The sequence below is a fragment of the Lynx canadensis genome, chromosome E2 (genome assembly GCF_007474595.2).
Source record: "Lynx canadensis isolate LIC74 chromosome E2, mLynCan4.pri.v2, whole genome shotgun sequence".
NCBI classification, from domain to species: Eukaryota; Metazoa; Chordata; class Mammalia; order Carnivora; family Felidae; genus Lynx; species Lynx canadensis.
This window is the reverse complement of record NC_044317.1, coordinates 46,982,992-47,001,028: the sequence shown is the minus strand read 5'-3', so window position 1 is coordinate 47,001,028 and position 18,037 is coordinate 46,982,992. Positions and strand designations below refer to the sequence as shown.

Below are 18,037 nucleotides of genomic sequence, written 5' to 3'. Positions count from 1 at the left end.
ACACTAGTATTAGGGGATAGAAGACCAATTAGTACCACTCTCCATGGTCCTGAATCTGTGTGATTTCTCCCTGCCCAAAGCCATGCAGGAGAATGGTCCAACTTTACCAACACACACACACACACACACACACACACTGCACGTTCTTTCCTTGTCAACATTGGCAAAAATTGACATGAAATATAATAATAGAAAAAAGAGAACCATTCTGTTTTATAACAATAGCAAGAAGTTGGTGACAGGTCACAATGGATCTGGTCATATTCTAAGCACTATCCCAAGGTGAAGTCCTTAAATTCATACAATAATCCTATGTTGTAGGTACTATTATCCACATACATTTTGAGGCCAGGAATAGTGAGGAACAGAGAGGTAAATTGCCCACTCAATGTTACACAGCTAATAAGTTAGGATTTGAAACAAATTATTGTGGTTTTTTTTTTTTTTTGAGAGAGAGACAGAGACAGAGACAGTGTGACTGGGAGAGGGCAGAGAGAAAGGGAGACAGAATCCCAAGCAGGCTCCACACTGTCAGTACAGAGCCCAACACAGGGCTCAAACTCATGAAACTGTGAGATCATTACCTCAGCCGAAACCAAGAGTCGGACACTTAATCATCTGAACCACCCAGGCGCCCCAAAACAAATTATTGTTGACAGACTCCATGCTCTTAACCACTATAATATATGGACTCTAAAAGAAAATGGGCAACAAAAGTAAATGTGAAAAGTAAAACTTTTTTTACTGAGACCATCCTTATTTCTGGTTCTTCAACACTATTGCATGACAGAACCCAATGGTTTTCTTTACACCCCTGTACAGACTCTCCCTGAAATTATGAATGAGGGTAGACAGGAACACAGATGGGGGTCAATGAAGTAGAGGAGGAGAGAGATGCCATATGGAAATAAAAAGACAGAGGTTAGTTTAAAATAGCATTTTCAAAAGTAACAAATGCTCATAGTTTTTTGTTTTCCTTGCTTTCTTGATGAAAAATTGGTAAAATAAATAAAGCTACCACTTTTATATTTCATTTACATCATTCATGTACTAATGGTAGTTTTATAGTTACAAACATTTTTGCTTTATGATTTTTGTGGTTTACTAGGGAAGGTGGCTCTGTTCTTACCTCATCAAGAAGTTTCTGATATTCAACCATTCCCACAAAGGCCACTTCCAGGCTGGTGATAATGTGGAGGACAGAAAGAAGGGAGAGACCAGGAGAAAAGAAATGGAAGGGGAGATTCCAGGGGGCTGAACCAGATTTGCCATAAAGCTAACAAAGTTCACCTTTGGTTGGGTTTCCTGGAAACAGATTATGAGATGAGAGCCTCCTAGCCCAAGCTTTACTGGGGAGGATTCTCAGGAGATAGACATACAAGGGAGTGTGCAGAGCAGGACTGGGTAGAGGGGGAAGCTAAACCACCATACACTTGAAAACGAGGTCCTACAGGGAGCTCTGGAGCTGGGAAGGCCCTTTGGAATTGTTCCAAATTGACACAAGGAGTTCAGGCCTTTCTGTTTCTATATCAGTCAGTTAGTGGTTGTGGGACACCCCCCCCCCAAGAACTGGAGTATAAACATAGTCCCAGCTGGTTCCCAGTGGATGATGGAAGTTTCCATGGAGGGACCTGGCTGTGCACTGTCGGCAGCTTGGCTCTGACCACCACAGTGTCCACTACAGTCCACCCCTTGTCTTAGTCGAGCTGCTTGCTCCATATACTCACCTTGTCCCATCTGGGAACAGTTTTTCCAAGATTCTGGCTGGTACAGTCTTCTGGAGGAACTTGAGAAAGAAGGTTTAGTAGGATGATCTACATCCTGCTTCTGCAGCTGGTCACAGGCAAGTTACCGATACTTATTATTCCCTCCTGCACCATACATTGTAGATTCCCTTCATCTTCAACTAGAACTTCTACTGGCTTGGATGGGTAACCCAGACCCTTATCCCAGAGTGGTGTGAGGCCCTTACTACCATGACCTTCTCAATCTATGGCTGCAGTCTACCTATGCATTTTTTTCCCCATCAAAGCTGGCCAACAGATTAACTGAACTGAAGATCCAGTGGATCACTTGAGTGCTAAACATATGCTTCCCCATCTCCACTGTACAACAGGGTCAATTTCCCCTGCCAAAATGTTGCTCACTGGTGTCTTTGCAGAAGAGCAGTGGCTGGTTAACAATCAGAACTTAAGGTTCAATGGGATTCTTGCTGAGTTTCAGGTGGAAGGGACCCTTGACTGGGAACCAGGATCTCTCATTCTGCAGAACCTAAATTTTTCTGGTAGGAAGCATGACTTTCTAAGGTGGGTCAGTGGAAATGATGGTAAGCAATGCCATTTTTGCATTCGCTCTTTCGTTCCCGGACTCATTTTTTCTACTCGCTGGGGGCCCAATACCATATGGTGATGGTTGATTTGTGGTATATGCTGCGTACTCAGTAATTTCCATTGCAGAATTTCCATTGCAGGTGGAAGCCTCAGCTACATCTTTAAGAGGCTATTTCACAGCTTTATTAGGCCAAATCTTCTGGGTAGTGAGGTATGAAATGGGACCAGTGGATCCCATGGTTGCATGCCTACTGCTGGGCTTCCTTTGTTATGAAGTCTTTTGATTCATGGTGGTGTTATGCAGGATCCTATGTTGGTGGATCTGAGTTCTGATATCCCTCAGATGGTAGTTCTTGCTGAGGCCTTGAGGTCAGGAGAGGCAAACCCTTGGCTGGGTTATCCCGATCAGGATGAATCAGTGTCTTATTCAGGGTGGAAGGGATCCAATGTCATCAACTTATCACCCAGTGGCAGGTTGGTCTTCTTAGTTCACAGTGCTTCTGGCTAGCAGGCTTGACATTCAGCAGTGGCATTATCCAGATGAGTTTTTGTGAGCAGCAGCTCAGGCTGTTGGGCCCCATCCATGGCCTTCATCTTGCCACCATGGCTCCCCCATTCATGTGTGCATGGTAGCAGATCTGGGGAGGCTGATGATGGAGGCGGCTGATGTCAGCTGGCCAAATCATTACTTCCCCTTGGTTGATTAGTGTCACTTCTGTAGTAGGTGCTCTCCGGTGGCGTTGACATGCAAAACCAAAATACGCTGTGTGTCCATTCCCCTGTGTCCATCCATATACCTCTATCCCAAATGTCCCCATCTGAGGTCATCTCGTCTTTTTCAGGCTAATTTCAAGCTGCTGACCAAGCGTCAGGGCCATTTTCTAGTGCTTATAAATTCTTGCATAGTCACCTTGGGCTACTTCTGTTTCCACATACTGGATGATCAGCTTTACCACCTGGAGCTCTGCCTATTGACAAGGTTTCCTCTCAAAGCTGTCTTTCGGGGTCACCCTTGAATGGGCTGTCATGAGACATAAGTCTATTTTCATCTTAGACCCAAGTACTGAGCCAATCCATCCATGGGCCAAACTTAGCCTCTTTCATTCTCATGGGCCAGTCACAAAGAACCCCCTGCCGTGTGGCCATACATGTGAACAGAGGAATAGGCAGCCATATAACAGCAATAGATGACATGGAAGCTTGGGCCACTTGTTCATGAGGCAGACTTGTCCTCTGGCCCTACCTGTGTCTCATCTTAGATCTTAGATCTTACAATGAATGGCTGCTTAGATCACCTGGCCTTATGATTTGGTGGGTCAGACAGCTCATAATTGGTCACTTGATGTCTCGAGACATTGAACTTCCTGTCCACTGTGACCCAGCAGCACGCCAGGCACTGCTTTATGAATGGAGTGTACTTTGTTGTAGATGCCCTGACCTTGCTCCAGAACCCTAGTGGGCTCCATTGTGATTTTCCCATTGAGGTTTTGTGTAAATGCCACAAGTGGTCTTTTCTTACCACAGATACCTCAAGTTCCATAGGGTCTGTTGGATCATATGCTTCAAGTGACAGAGGACTCACATCACAGTCCGGACCTGCTGCACAGTGCTTTTCTTCTCTGCACCCCACTCGAAGCTGACACTGGTTCACATTTATGGCTTGGAGCATTATTCCCATATGCTGTCTGCTGAGTCCAAACATGCCTAACTGGCATTGGGCCTTTTTCTTAGCAGGAAGAGGTGTGAGTTGCAATAGTTTATTTTGAAGTGGGCATCCTGACATACTCCGCGCCACTGGACCCCTAAAGACTTGACTCGTGAAGCAGGTGCACGGACCTTTGAAGAGTTTCCCTCCCACCCTCGGGAGGATATCTTCCATATACTTGTCACTTCTCCCTCTTACAATCTGATTAGCATGTTGCTGTCAAAGAGTGGGCCAACATGACGTTCCATGTCCAGATGGTCTAGGTCCTTGCAGTTAATGTTATGGCAGAGGACAGGATGGGCTAACATATCCCTGGGGCCAGATTAAGTATGCATCTTGGCCATCCTGAGTAAATGCGACCGGCTTCTGATTCTCCTTTCCATAAGGGACAGAAAGACTGCATTTGCCAGGGCAATGGCCACATATCACACGGTGAGGCTGTGTTCATTCTCGCTGGCAAAGATACCCTGTCCAGCACAGCAGCTGCAGTTTGGGCTACTGCCTGATTAAATGTGCACATCCACTGTCTTCCACGATGATCCAGACGGGCTTCAAAGGGAGCAGGCAAGTGAACTAAATGAGGGTATGACGGGATCACCACTCTTGCCTTCTTCGTGTCTGAGGGCACTGATCTCTGCCATGCCCTCGGGGGTGTGATGATTGTTTCTTAGTTATGATGATCAGGATGGGAAGGGGTCAGCTGCAGATATTTCTATTATAAGAAGCCCTTCCCCATTGTAACAGCTCTGTGAGGGAGACCTGGGTCAGGATGCCATGTATCACCTGCCTCCATATGCCCCCCACTCGAACGGAAGGGCCAGAATGGCATCGATATTCATTCAGATTCTGTGTTCCACAATCATCAAAAGGTCTGAGTTGTCACCTGTAACCAGTGCCCTGTTAACCAAGGTAACAGCCATGGGTAGTGGCTTCCTGTAAATGTTTACCGACTGGTTCTCAGAGAAGAAAAGCTCTAATTTGTAGCATTTTCCAGTTTTGATGGTGTAAATACAGAGGCTGCCAACATGGTATCACTGAGCACGGAGTTTGGAAGACATGTCCGGCAGGACGTCATGGTCTAGTATTTCTCCGTAGAAATAATAGACATAATATTTTACTTGCCTGGGGCTCTCATAACAGAGCACCACGAACCGAGTGACTTAAAAATGGAAGAAGTGTGCGGTCTCACAGTTCTGAAGGTTGGAAGTCCAAAGTCAGGGTGTCAGCAGGGCCATTCAGGTTTTCGTCTGCAAACCTGTGCAGGAGAATTTCCTCATCTTTTCCAGCTGCCGGCATTTGCCAACAATCCTTGGCATTCCTGGGGTGCATCACTGCCATCTCGGCCTCCATTGTCACATGGCCGCCTTCTTCCTCTGTGTCTCTTCTCCCTCTTTTTATAAGCACACCAGTTGTATTGGATTAGGGCCAAACCTAATGACCTCATCTTAAAAAAATTTTTAATGTATGGGGCGCCTGGGTGGCGCAGTCGGTTGGGCTTCCGACTTCAGCCAGGTCACGATCTCGCGGTCCGTGAGTTCGAGCCCCGCGTCGGGCTCTGGGCTGATGGCTCAGAGCCTGGAGCCTGTTTCTGATTCTGTGTCTCCCTCTCTCTCTGCCCCTCCCCCATTCATGCTCTGTCTCTCTCTGTCCCAAAAATAAATAAACGTTGAAAAAAAATTTTTTTTTAAATTTTTAATGTATATTTATGAGAGACAGAGCATGAGCGGGGGAGGGGAAGAGAGAGAGACACAGAATCCGAAGCAGGCTCCAGGTCCCAAGCTGTCAGCACAGAGCCCGATGCAGGGCTCAAACCCACGAAGCCTGGGATCATGACCTGGGCCGAAGTCAGACGCTCAACCGACTGAGCCACCCAGGGACCCCTGGGCAGAAGGCTTTTAGGGGAGGGCTCTTGGGAGGTGCACCTGTAAGAATATGAGGAAGGCAGGATTGTGGGGGGCAAGGCAGTTCCACAAGACGTTAGCCCATCCTACAGAGAGCTCTGCAGAGGAAATGGCCCCTCAGACTTGTCCCAAATTGAAGCCAGGGACTCAGGCTTTGGTATCTCTATGTCAGCCAACCATTGGCCATGGCCAGTTCCCTGGGAGGGGGACTAATTTTGAAGCAAGGCAGTTCCTTGGAGCTGACAGCACTCCCCTCTGGCGGGGGGTGGGTGGTGCAGCTGGGAGCCATCAGCAGCTACGTTCCCAACCACTGGGGCCTGAGCCTGCTGGTCTTGAAGAAGGGATGTGGGTGGAGCGTCACCAGGCATTCGTATTCACAACACAGCCCAAGCTTCGGGGCCTCACCTTTGCATGGCCCTTCCCAGTCTGGGGTGGGGCCTTCTCCGCAGGTTCACAAGGTCACACGTTTGTGTAAAATAAGCAAAATAAAACCTTTTCCCCTGGCGGCTCAGTTGATTAAGCATCTGACTCTTGATTTCAGTTCAGGTCATGGGCTCAGGGTTTGTGAGTTCAAGCCCCAAGTTGGGCTCTGCGCTGACAGCACGGAGCCTGCTTGGGATTCTCTGTCTCCCTCTCTCTCTGTCCCTCCCCCTTTCACTCTCTCTCAAAAATAAAGAAACATTAAAAAAATATTTTCCCTTTCTGTTTCCTTTTTTTTTAATTGAGATAAAATTGATGTATAGCATTATATTAACTTGAGGTGTCCAACTTAATGATTCGATATTTGTATACATTATGAAATGATCACCTCAATTCATCCCCATATATACTTATAACTTTCTCTCTTGAGATGAGAACTTTTAAGACTTACTCTCTTAGCAATGTTCAAAGATTCAAAACAGTATTATTAGCTACAATCACTGTAAATCACACCCTCGATAGCTGTTTATTTTATAACTGGAAGTTTGTGCCTTTAAAAAAAATTTTTTAATGTTTCTTTATTTTTGAGAGAGAGACAGACAGAGCACGAGTGGGGATGGGGCAGAGAGAGAGGGAGACACGGAATCTGAAGCAGGCTCCAGGCTCCCTGCTGACAGCACAGCGCCCCACTCAGGGCTCAAACTCGCAAACCGCAAGATCGTGACCTGAGCCGAAGCCGGACGCTCGACTGACTGAGCCACCCAGGCACCCCGGAAGTTTGTACCTTTTGAACACCTTCACCCATCTTGGCCACCTTCATCCCCCTCACCGCCTCTGGCAACCATCAGTCTGTTCTCTGTGTCTATGAGTTTTTTGTTTTTTGTTTATATATAGAAGCTAGATATAGATACAGATATAGATGATATAGATATAGATATAGATACAGATACAGATATAGATATACATGGCTTCTATATATAAGTGAGATCGTATGGGGTTTGCTTTTCTCCGACTTGTTTCACTAAGCTCAATGCCCTCAAACTCCATCCATGTTATCACAAATGGCAAGATTTCCTTCGTTTTTGTAGCTGAATGATACTCCCTTGTTATATACAGTCCACACCTTCTTTATCCATTCATCCATTGATGGACACTTAAGTTGTTTCCATGTCTTGGTAATTGCAAATGATGCTGCAGTAAACACAGAGGTGTGTATATCTTTTGAGTTAGTGTCTTCTTATCCTTGGGGTAAATACCCAAAGCGCAGTTAGTGGGTCATATGGTAGTTCTATTTTTAATTTTTTGAGGACACCCCCCCTACTGTTTTCCATAGTGGCTGCATCCATTCAGTTTTTCAAAAGGAGCCCCTGAATGGTGTAAGCTTCAAGCCCCACTTAATCCTGGATATGCCCCCACGAGTGAGAACAACTCTAGACAATTCATACTAAAGAGTTTGCATAAAGGGTGAGCTGCTGTAACAAAGAGACTCTCAAAACCAGTGGATGAGAAAACCCCATGGAAGTATAATTCTCTTCCACCCTACAGCCCTGAGGGCCGTGGTCCAGTTGACAGAACATCTCTACCCAGTTTTCCAGAGACCCAGTTTTTCACTCCCTGCCCCCCTCCATAGGCTCCATGCCCAGGGGGCTTGAACTCATGACCCTGAGATCAAGACCTGAGCTGAGATCAAGAATCAGATGCTCGGGACACCTGGGTGGCTCAGCCGGTTAAGCAACCGACTCAGCTCAGGTCAAGATCCCACAGCCTGTAAGTTCGAGGCCCGCATCGGGCTCTGTGCTGGCGGTGCAGAGCCTCCTGGGATTCTGTCTCTTTCTTTGCCCGTCCCCTGCTTGCTTTCTCTCTCTCAAGATAAACAAATAAACTCAAAAAAAAAAAAAAAAAAGAGTCGGATGCTTAACCAACTGAGCCACTCAGGCAGAGGGCAGGCATTCTTAAACATTTTCACGAATTGGACCTCATGACAGCCTTGCAAAGCTTCTCGAAATAAAGGAAAAGACACAGGACAAAGAAATCCAATTTTTATTGTAACGCGGCTATCAAAATATTTTTTAAACCCGTGATATAGTAATTTATGTGCTTCTTCGCTAATGCATTAAATAGAAAGCCACTCGTGGCAGCTTTAATAGCTACTTTAACTTGAAAGTAGAGATGAGCATAAATAATATTGCAAGATGCCTGTTGGAAAATAACATAATAAGAAAACATCTGTGATTTCTTTTGGTGATAAAGTCACAAGCTCTGCCAACCCTTGTAGTTTGTTGTCTCCATTCGCAACAGACGAGCGGTGGACTGAATAGTGGCCCCCACAGGTGTTTCCAGTCCCTGGAACCTGTGACTATTTTTAATTTAGCTTATTTTATTTTTAATTTTTTTTAACATTTATCTATTTTTGAGAGACAGAGCATGAGCGGGGGAGGGGCAGAGAGAGAAGGAGACACAGAATCCGAAGCAGCCTCCAGGCTCTGAGCTGTCAGCACAGAGCCCGACCCGGGACTCGAACCCACAAACTGTGAGATCATGACCTGAGCAGAAGTCAGGCGCTCAACCGACTGAACCACCCAGGCGCCCCCCCCCCCTTTTTTTATTTGAGAGAGAGAGAGAGCAGGAGCAAAGAAGAGGGTCAGAGGGAGAGAGAGAGAGAGAGAGAGAGAGAGAGAGAGAGAATCCTAAGCAGGCTCTGCATTGAGCCTCGATCCCACACTTAACGCACTGAGACACCCAGGCGCCCCAAGAATACATTCTTCAATCAATGATCGGCTGAATGACTGAACAAAGAAATAAAGGAATGAGTTCCTTTATTCCACAATCGGTTGGGTCCTTTGACGTCCTCAGCCACACCTGAAGTCCTTAGCAGACGCTCATTCCCATCTCATATTGGTATCACGTGAAGGGGGGCCCAAGAGAAGCTTTCCTCTTCTGTCTCTGCCTTACTGACTCTTCCCCCTGCGTGGCTCCCTGGGTCATCCCTCTGCTGTAAGCAGCCTCCCTCCAGAAGCTTCCAGACCCTTCGTGGAGATGCTTTCTGGGTATCCCCTCGCTGTCCCCTGTCCACGTTTGGGCAGCCTGCAGAGATGAGCTCCCCACCCCACCCAGACATCTGTAACCCCTGACTGTGGGGCTGAGGCCGCCCCAGCCCTGAGGAGTGTCCAGCTCAGGAGGTCACTTTCCCGTGTCCGTTTCCCCTCCCCAGGCTCCCCTGGCCCCGCCGTGCCCCCCAGCTTCCCCAGCCTGGGGCTTCCCCTGGCTCCCCAGACAACCTCGGGCTGTGTTCTGCCATGTCAGCCCAGACGGCCCGTCTGTCCGGGCCACATGGTGAGACACGGAGCTGAGGCAAGAATGAGCTCCCAGGAGGACGTGGAAATTTAGGCACTGTCATCGTCATCGGGGACAGAGCTGCAGCTGGCACCCGGAAGGGGAGACTGAGGCCCCAGGGCAACAGATTCCAGGGCAGCAGCCTCTTCCTCCCCTTGGTGAAAGAGACTCAGGGGCCGGGAATGCAGCCAGGTGCGGGGCCCTAGAGGGAGGACACCATTGTGAGTGTCCCCTTCATTGCTCCTGCCGGGGTCCACCTCTGCCTCTGCTCTCCAGAAAGAGTCAGTCGCCCCGCAGGCCTGGACCTGCCGCCCCTGCCTCTTCCCCAAGACCCGGGAGCTGCGACAGCTGCAGGTGAGGGGACAGTCAGGCCCACCCCTGCCCTCACCTGTCCCCTTGCCCTTCTCCTTCTCACCACCTCTCTCTCCTCACCCTCCCAACCTGTCCTCTCTCACCTGCCTCTGTCTCCTGTCCCCAGGCGTGGGAGCGCCCCGTGGCCTTGGAGGCTGAGCTGGCCCTGACGCTGAAGGTCCTGGGGACCGTGGCTGATGCGTCCCAGGGGGACATCCTGGACCGGCCCCTTCACATGCTGCGCCACATCCATTCCGAGCTCCGGGCCTGTGTGAGCACTCGGGGCACCCAGGCCGTGTCTGCGCTCTGACCACCTGAACGTCCCCCTCTGTCCTGGGCCCTGCCTCACATGTCACCCTCCTCTGCCCCAGCAGGCCCCCAGACCCAAGGCTGCCTCCATCACTGGCTTCCCTGGCTCCATGAGGCCCCGAAGAAGGTGAGTGACCAGGGAGTGACTGGTATCTGGGGACAGCTGGGAGCCCAGATGATAGTCACTGACCCATCCCTTCCTCCCCACTGAAGTCCCTCAGCTGCCTGGAGGCCTCTGTCATGTTCGACCTCTTCTACCTCCTCATCCGGGACCTGAAAGGTGTCACCGGTGAAGACCCTTGTGTCTGATCACTGAGACCCACCTGTAGCGTGTCCCTTAGATATTATTGCCACACCAACAACCTCCCCTAGATTATTGCTTCCAGATCCCTATTTGTTTATGAAGCCCCCAAAAGATGTTTATCTCATGCTTTTCATAAAATGTGTGAAAACAAACTATTGGTCTGTGACATTGACCCTGGTTGTATGTGACTGTGTAAATGACTGCACGATTGCACAAGTGACTGTGGCCCTCTGAGTGTGTGTGTGGGGAGGGGGCAGCAAAGGAAGGGGGGAGGGGATGATAGAGAGAGTTTATGAAAGAATGAATGAGGAGGGACAGGCTCACTAAGGACGCTTTCAGCTGCAAGTAGCGGAAGATTTCACTGCAAGCTACTTAAACAAGCAGTTGTGATACCAAGTCATAACATGTCTGGATGGAGGCTGTGGCTGTCAGATCAGTGGGACAAGGGCTTTATCATGAACCTAGGATCTGTATCTGAGTATTTCTAAGGATATGTGTCAATCTTGTGTTTGTGGTTCCTTCCCCTAAACTTACTGTGGTTCCCAATCCAGAGTGACAATTGTCATGGTGGAAATCTCTTGGGAGGGATGTCAGAGTTGTCACCAAGAAGTCATTTACGTTACACTGTGGACATCATTCTATGCAGACAGTTGTGTCTTTTGCAAACAGTTTTATTTATTCTTTCCCACCCTTTACACTCTTATTTCCTTTTCTTGCCTTATTGCACTGGACGGAACTGTAGTACTACATTGAATAAGAATGGCCTGAGAAGGCACATTTTCTCTCTTCTACAGGGAAAGCCTTCAGTCTTTCACCATTAAGCGTAATGTTAACTCTTTATCAACTTGTAGATACTCTTTGTAGACGCTCTTTATCAACTTGAGGAAGTTCTTATCTGTTCCTATTTTTATAAGAGGTGTTTAAAAATCATGAGTCAGTGTTGAAGTTTGGCAAATGTGTTTTCTGCATTGATTGATATGATCACATGAGTTTTCTTCTTTAGCCTGTTTTGGTGGATTATACTGATTAGTTTTCAAATACTGACCAGTCTTGCATCCTTGGACGAACCCCATTGGATCATGGTGTATAATTCTTTGATCTATTGCTGAATTCTATGTGCTAATATTTTGTTAAAGAGTTTTGTGTCTATATTCATTACTTTTGTGTGTGTGAGAGATAACAAATTCACCTCACTTTTGTTTTTCAACGTTTATTTATTTTTGGGACAGAGAGAGACAGAGCATGAATGGGGGAGGGGCAGAGAGAGAGGGAGACACAGAATCGGAAACAGGCTCCAGGCTCTGAGCCATCAGCCCAGAGCCTGACGCGGGGCTCGAACTCCCGGACCGCGAGATCGTGACCTGGCTGAAGTCGGACGCTTAACCGACTGCGCCACCCAGGCGCCCCTCACCTCACTTTTTAAGCTAGTTGAGGTAGTACTTTCTGTTATTTGTAGCCAAAACATCCTTAATGATACACGTGGAAGTGAAAAGTGAGTTTCCCTCAAAGCTGAAGAATTCTGGCTGCATGGGATTATTTGTCACCATCATTCCCTGGGACTGCAGTCGGTATGAAGTGTCAAAGTATCCTTGTATTCAGTACCCATGGAGGAGAGTCAGGAAGATGGACAATCTGGTGCTGCAGTCTGGGGAACCAGCCTCTTCTGCCCACTCCCATCTCTGGGACACCACTCTTTCTTTAAATCTGTTTCTGGAATGTTTCACTCCAGCTCTTTCAAATCTCTTCTTTCTCGTATTCACTACTCCATCACTTCCTCTCTCTTTCCGTACAGATTACCTTTCCCTCTACCTTCCAGAAGCTGCAAGGTAGAAATTCCTCATCATCTACATCACTCTCCTACCTGGCTCCTCTGTCTCCATGGATGAAGTGTCTTTCCGCCTGACTTGGGCCAGTGCCTGATCCTGGCCCCTCTTAATTCACTCCCCCATAAAATACCCTTCTCTTGTCCTCTATTTTTCAAAACCTTCTTTACAAGTACTTGCCCATCATCAGGCTCACCTTTCTTAGTCCATAGGTTTCTTTCCAACTATTTCTCCATATCTTTTTTCCATTGGCTCCACTTCCTTACCTACCCCAGTCTCCATAGCCCCTACAGTTGGCTTCTGCCCCAAGAGCTCCACTCAACACCAACAATCTCTTCACAGCTAAATCCTGTGATTGATTCTCTAGTTCTCACCCCAGATGGCCTCCCAGCCGCATAGAACCCATTCTTCATCCATTCCTTCTTGTAACTCTCTCCCATTTTGATATTTGTGATATTATACTTTTCTTATCTTCCTTAAAATTCTGGCTGCTACTTCTCAGTCACATTTTCTGGTTCTCTTTCTTCTTCCTACCTCTTAAATACTAGAGCTTCTCAGAGTCCTGTCCCTTTTCTTGCTTCCCTCTTTATGGTCTCTCTGGACTTATACATTTCTATATACATGATATACATTCATACATACATGAATTCACCAACAACCTTCTTGCTGATTACTCTTGTATCAGTCAACGTAGGCCAGGTTATGCTATCGTAACAAATAATTCTCAAATTTCAGTGGCTAGTAACAACAAATGTTTATTGCTCATTCAATATGACCATCATGGGTAGGCTGACTCCCAGCTCCTCATTGGGATCCAGGATAAAGGTGTAGCCCTAACTGGGATATTGCTGGTCTTAGAGTAGAGAGATTAGAGTACATGATGGTCTATGTACTCATTCTTAGAGCATCTGCTCCAAAATGGTACACACACTTTCATTGGACAAAACAAATGACATAACCAAGACTGAGGTCAATAGGGCAGAGATTTGTAATTCCCTCCCAAAAAAATGGATTCCTCACTTTAAAAAGTAAGAACAGGGGCACCTGGGTGGGTGGCTCAGTCAGTTGAGCGTCTGACTCTTGATTTCAGCTCAGGTCATGATCCCAGGGTTGTGGGATCGAGCCCCACATTGGGCTCCATGGTGAACGTGGAGCCTGCTTGGGATTCTCTCTCCCTCCCTCCCTCTGCCCCTCTTCTCTCCTTGTGTGCTCTCTCTCTCTCTTTCTCAACAAACAAACAAACAAACAAACAAATAAATGTAAGAACATAATTTGAATGATAAGGCAGTCTAATACATTCTAAAGTCATATCTCCAACTCTAATTTCAAGGACAGGGACAAATTAGCTTTGTTCTTGTGCATAGAAAACAGCTCAAGTTCAGATCCACACTGGACCACCTCATAAGCCAATAGCAACAAAAACTCTAATTCTAAAGGTCCCCTTGCCATCTTCTGAATAATGATCCATAGAAAGGGATTGGCCCGTGGAAACCCCTCTAAGAGCCAGTCTACTGCACCCAGAAGGCAGCACCAGTGGCTGCTCTCCATGGTTCTGAACACCGCTATCTGCCAGAGCAGGGTGGTTTCTTCCATCCCTTGGATCTTGATGAATGCCTGTTAACATCTTCAGCACTTAGAGGTAATGGTGGTGGTTGTGGCTTTTATTTTTGAGAGAGAGCACGCGAAAGAGTGTGTGCCAGTGGGGGAGGGATGGAGAGACAGAGGGCGGGGCGGGGGGGGGCAGGGAGAATCTCAAGCAGGCTTCATGCTCAGAGGGGAGCACAACATGGGGCTCGATTCCACAACCATGAGATCATGACCTGAGCTGAAATCAAGAGCCAGATGCTTAACCGACTGTGCCACCCAGGTGTCCCGGTTGTTTTTTAAACGAAGTAGTGTAACATCACATATAGTTGTAGAACAAAAAGAACCATACCATTGTGTATTAAATGCAAATATGTTTGTCAGGACTTTTTTTTTTTTTTTTTGCTCAAATAATAGAAAACCCCAACTCAAAACAATCAGGAATTTGTAATCTCATATAACCAGAGGTCTAAGGGTAAAATAGGCTAAGAGTTGGCTAATTCAGGAACTCACAGTAATGTTATCAATAATCCAGATTCTTCCTATCTCTCAGCCTTGCCATTCTCAGCATTTTAGCTTCACCCTTAAGTTAGGCCAACTTATGGTTACACGGGAGCTACTACAGTTCCAGACATTACATCCTCTTGGCAATATCCAGAGGAAGAAAAGGGACAGCATCCTACCACTCCACAGATTCAGCTCTTCTCCAGCCCACCAATCATCTCCATATTGCTAAACTCAGTGGTTGATTCTCAGTCCAATCTTTCATGATCTATTCATAGTTGTTGATATAGGTGATCATTCTTTGTTCTGTGAAACATACTCTTCGCTAGTTCCCACTTGCCTGATTTTCCTTCTACCTCTCTGGTGGCTCCAGCTCAGTCTTATTTTCTGATTTTTCTCCTCGTCTCCCACTTATAGACATTGGAATATACCAGGGCTCATCCTGGTCTTTATCTTTCCTCAATCTGTGATGCATTCATCTATTCTCATGGCTTTAGAACATAACCAGCCTCTACAGTCAGGGCTCCTGGGACAGATTGAATTCTTGCTGCAAATTCTCCCCCACACCCCCAAATCCACATCATTGGCATGGCCTCACTGAAGACAGAGTTTACTTCTCTGTCTCTCGATTTTGGACCAAGTCATGTGGATTTTTAAAGCCAATGATGTATGTCTAAAAGTGATGATGTGTCGTTCTCAAGCTAAGCCAAGCCTCATGGGTTTCCACTTGCCTGGGCTTTGGCCATGGCAATGAGAAGAGCTCCCCTGGCTTGCTGCTGTCCTTCAGGCTGGCCTCAGATCTGAACCAGCCAGACCCACCCATCTGAACCTGGCCGGAATCTGCCAGAGATTATCAGAGCCACCCCCGGCTGATCTGCAGATGCTGGGCTCAGTAAGTGGTTATTGTGGTTTTGAGGTATTTGTGATTATTTATTACACAGCACAAAGTGACTGATACCACTCCCAAATTTTGATCTTCAGACCTCACCCCTGAACTCCAAGCTTATACATCAAAGTGACTACCGAACAACTTCATTTAGATGTCCAATGGGCTTCTCAAACTTGTCATGCCCCAAACGTAACTCCTGCTCTTCTCATGTTAACCCTGTTGTTTCTATAATCTTTCTCAGCCCAGTAAGTGGCAGCTCATCTTTCCAGACCCACAGGCGAAAGACCGTGGAATCATCCCTGGCTCCTCTCTTTTCTGTCATTTCTCACATCTGGTTAGTACACCCAGTTGGCTCTAATTGTAAGTATATGCTGAATCTGACAATTTCTCACTCTCTCCACTGCCCCCACCTAGTCTTGTCCACCCTCTTCCCCCTGGACCATGGCAGCAGCCTCCTCCCTGGGCTCCCAGTCTGTTCCCCAAACACAGCCAGAGGGACCCTGTGAACACCTGAGTCAGGCCAGGACCTCCCTTGCTCTCTCCTGGCTCCATTTTGCTCAGAGTAAAAGACAAAGTCCTCATATAAGGCCCCACATGACCTGCCCCCCTGACCTCCTTGATCTCATCTACTCCTCTCTCTTCCCACCTCTCTCCATTCTGGCCACACGAATTCCTTACCATTTCTTAAATATTCTTTTGCTCTGGCAGTTCCCTCTGCCTGGAATGCTCCCCCACCCTCCCCCAGCATTGCCATAGCTCCCTCCTTCCCCTCCTCAAGTCTTTGCTGACTTGAGGTCAGGCTTCCCTGACCACTCATTCAAAATTGTTCCTACTCTGTTCCATGCCCGCTCCTTGATTAACTTTTCTCCGTAGCATGTACACCATGTGGCATTCAATCATTTCATTTATTTTCTTTTGCTTATTGCCAGTCTCCCCACATGGAATGCAATCTCCCCAAGGGCACTGTCTTTTTGTCTCATTAGTAAAGCCAATTACCCACCCACCCCCAGCCCCTAAATGTGACTGGTATGACATGTCGTTTCTGAGCCGGTGCACACTTTACCTGCTTTCTCCTATGACCAGAGACTGGCAAGGATCTGGGGTATTGTCTGAGTAAGTCGCCAAAGTGACTTGGATGAGCATGTGGTGTGAGCAAGAACCTTTGCAGACGTCAGCCCCTGAGGGTTGCTTGTTCCCGCGGCAAAATGCAGCGTGTCTTAACTTACAGGCTTGTCGTCACCAACCCACTGAGTGTCTATGAAGAGTAAATGAGAACATGTATTAGTACCACTTATATCATTGCTACTGTCACTATTTTTTTTTTTTAATTTACTACTACTCCTACTTTGGGGTGTATTGGCACCAGTCAATCGAATTCATCCCTTGCCTTCTGGAAGTCCCCTTGCTCCCCACGATCACTTTTTCAAGACTTGAGGTATAATAGACATAGAATATTATATTAGTTCCAGCCATACAACATAATGATTCGACGCCGGTACGTATGAATAATCACCAACTAAGCCTAGTTAACATCCGTCCCCGTACATTACTACGATGTTTTTTCCTGTGATGAGACTTTTTCAGATCTATCTTAGCAATGTTCAAATACGGGCTGCAGCATTATTAACTGTGGCCATCATGGTGTGGTTACAATCCCGTGACATTTATTTCATAACGAAGAGTCAGTGCCTTTGCCCCTTTCCACCCATTTTTGTCCACATTCTACCTCTGCCCTGCCTCTGGCAGCCACCAATTCTCTATTTCTGTGAGTTCGGTTTTGCGTGTGTGTGTGTGTGTTGTTTTCATGCGCCACACATAAGTGAGATCCTACACTATTCGTCTTTTTCTGTCTGACTTATTTCACTCGGCATAATGCTCTCAAGGTCCACCTGGGTTGTCGCAAACGGCAAGATTTCCCGTTTTCATGGCCAAATAACATCCCATTGTGTACCTATACCACATTTCCCTTATCCTTTCTTCCACTGGTGGTCACTTAGGGTGCTTCCATGACCTGGCTATCGTGGATAGGGCCGCGATGAACATGGGGGCGTAGATACCTTTTTGAATTCGTGTTTTGTTTTCTTCAGGTAAATACCCAGAAGTGGAGCTGCTGGGCCCACAATCACTGTGGTTCCCTGGAAGACTTTAGCCAACACCCAATTCCTCAGGGGATCTCCTGCCCCAGTTAGCTCTCCCAGGAGACATGAGACATTTTAGGGCAGAGTCACCACATTCGTTTCCTATGGCTGGTGTAACAAATTGCCACAAGCTTAGTAGTCCGCAACAACGGGATTCACTCTCCGATAGTTCTAGAAGTCAGAAGGTAAGGACGAGACCTCAAAGACTAAAATCAAGGTGTCGGCAGGGTTGATTCCTCAGGGGGGGATCCAGGGAAGAATTCATTTCATTTTTCAACTTCCGCTGGTGGCCTGCATTCCTGGGCTTCGGGCCCCTTCCTCATCCTCGAAGCACATCGCCCCAATCTCTGCTTCGGCTGTCACACCTTTTCCTCTGTGGTCAAGTCTCCCTCGACTGCCCGCTTACAAAGACATGTGTTTGCGATTGGAGTTCACCCAGATAATCC

General features: G+C 47.2%; 1 protein-coding gene across 1 annotated transcript; it reads left to right on the top strand.

Moving 5' to 3' along the window:
* Positions 1 to 9,652: 9,652 nt before the first annotated feature.
* LOC115502138 (interferon lambda-3-like) lies at positions 9,653 to 10,658 on the top strand. Its single transcript, XM_030297336.1, has 5 exons — positions 9,653 to 9,689; positions 9,916 to 10,043; positions 10,168 to 10,327; positions 10,409 to 10,476; positions 10,563 to 10,658. Exons 1-5 carry the CDS (start codon positions 9,653 to 9,655, stop codon positions 10,656 to 10,658), a joined length of 489 nt encoding a protein of 162 aa, XP_030153196.1.
* Positions 10,659 to 18,037: the final 7,379 nt, after the last annotated feature.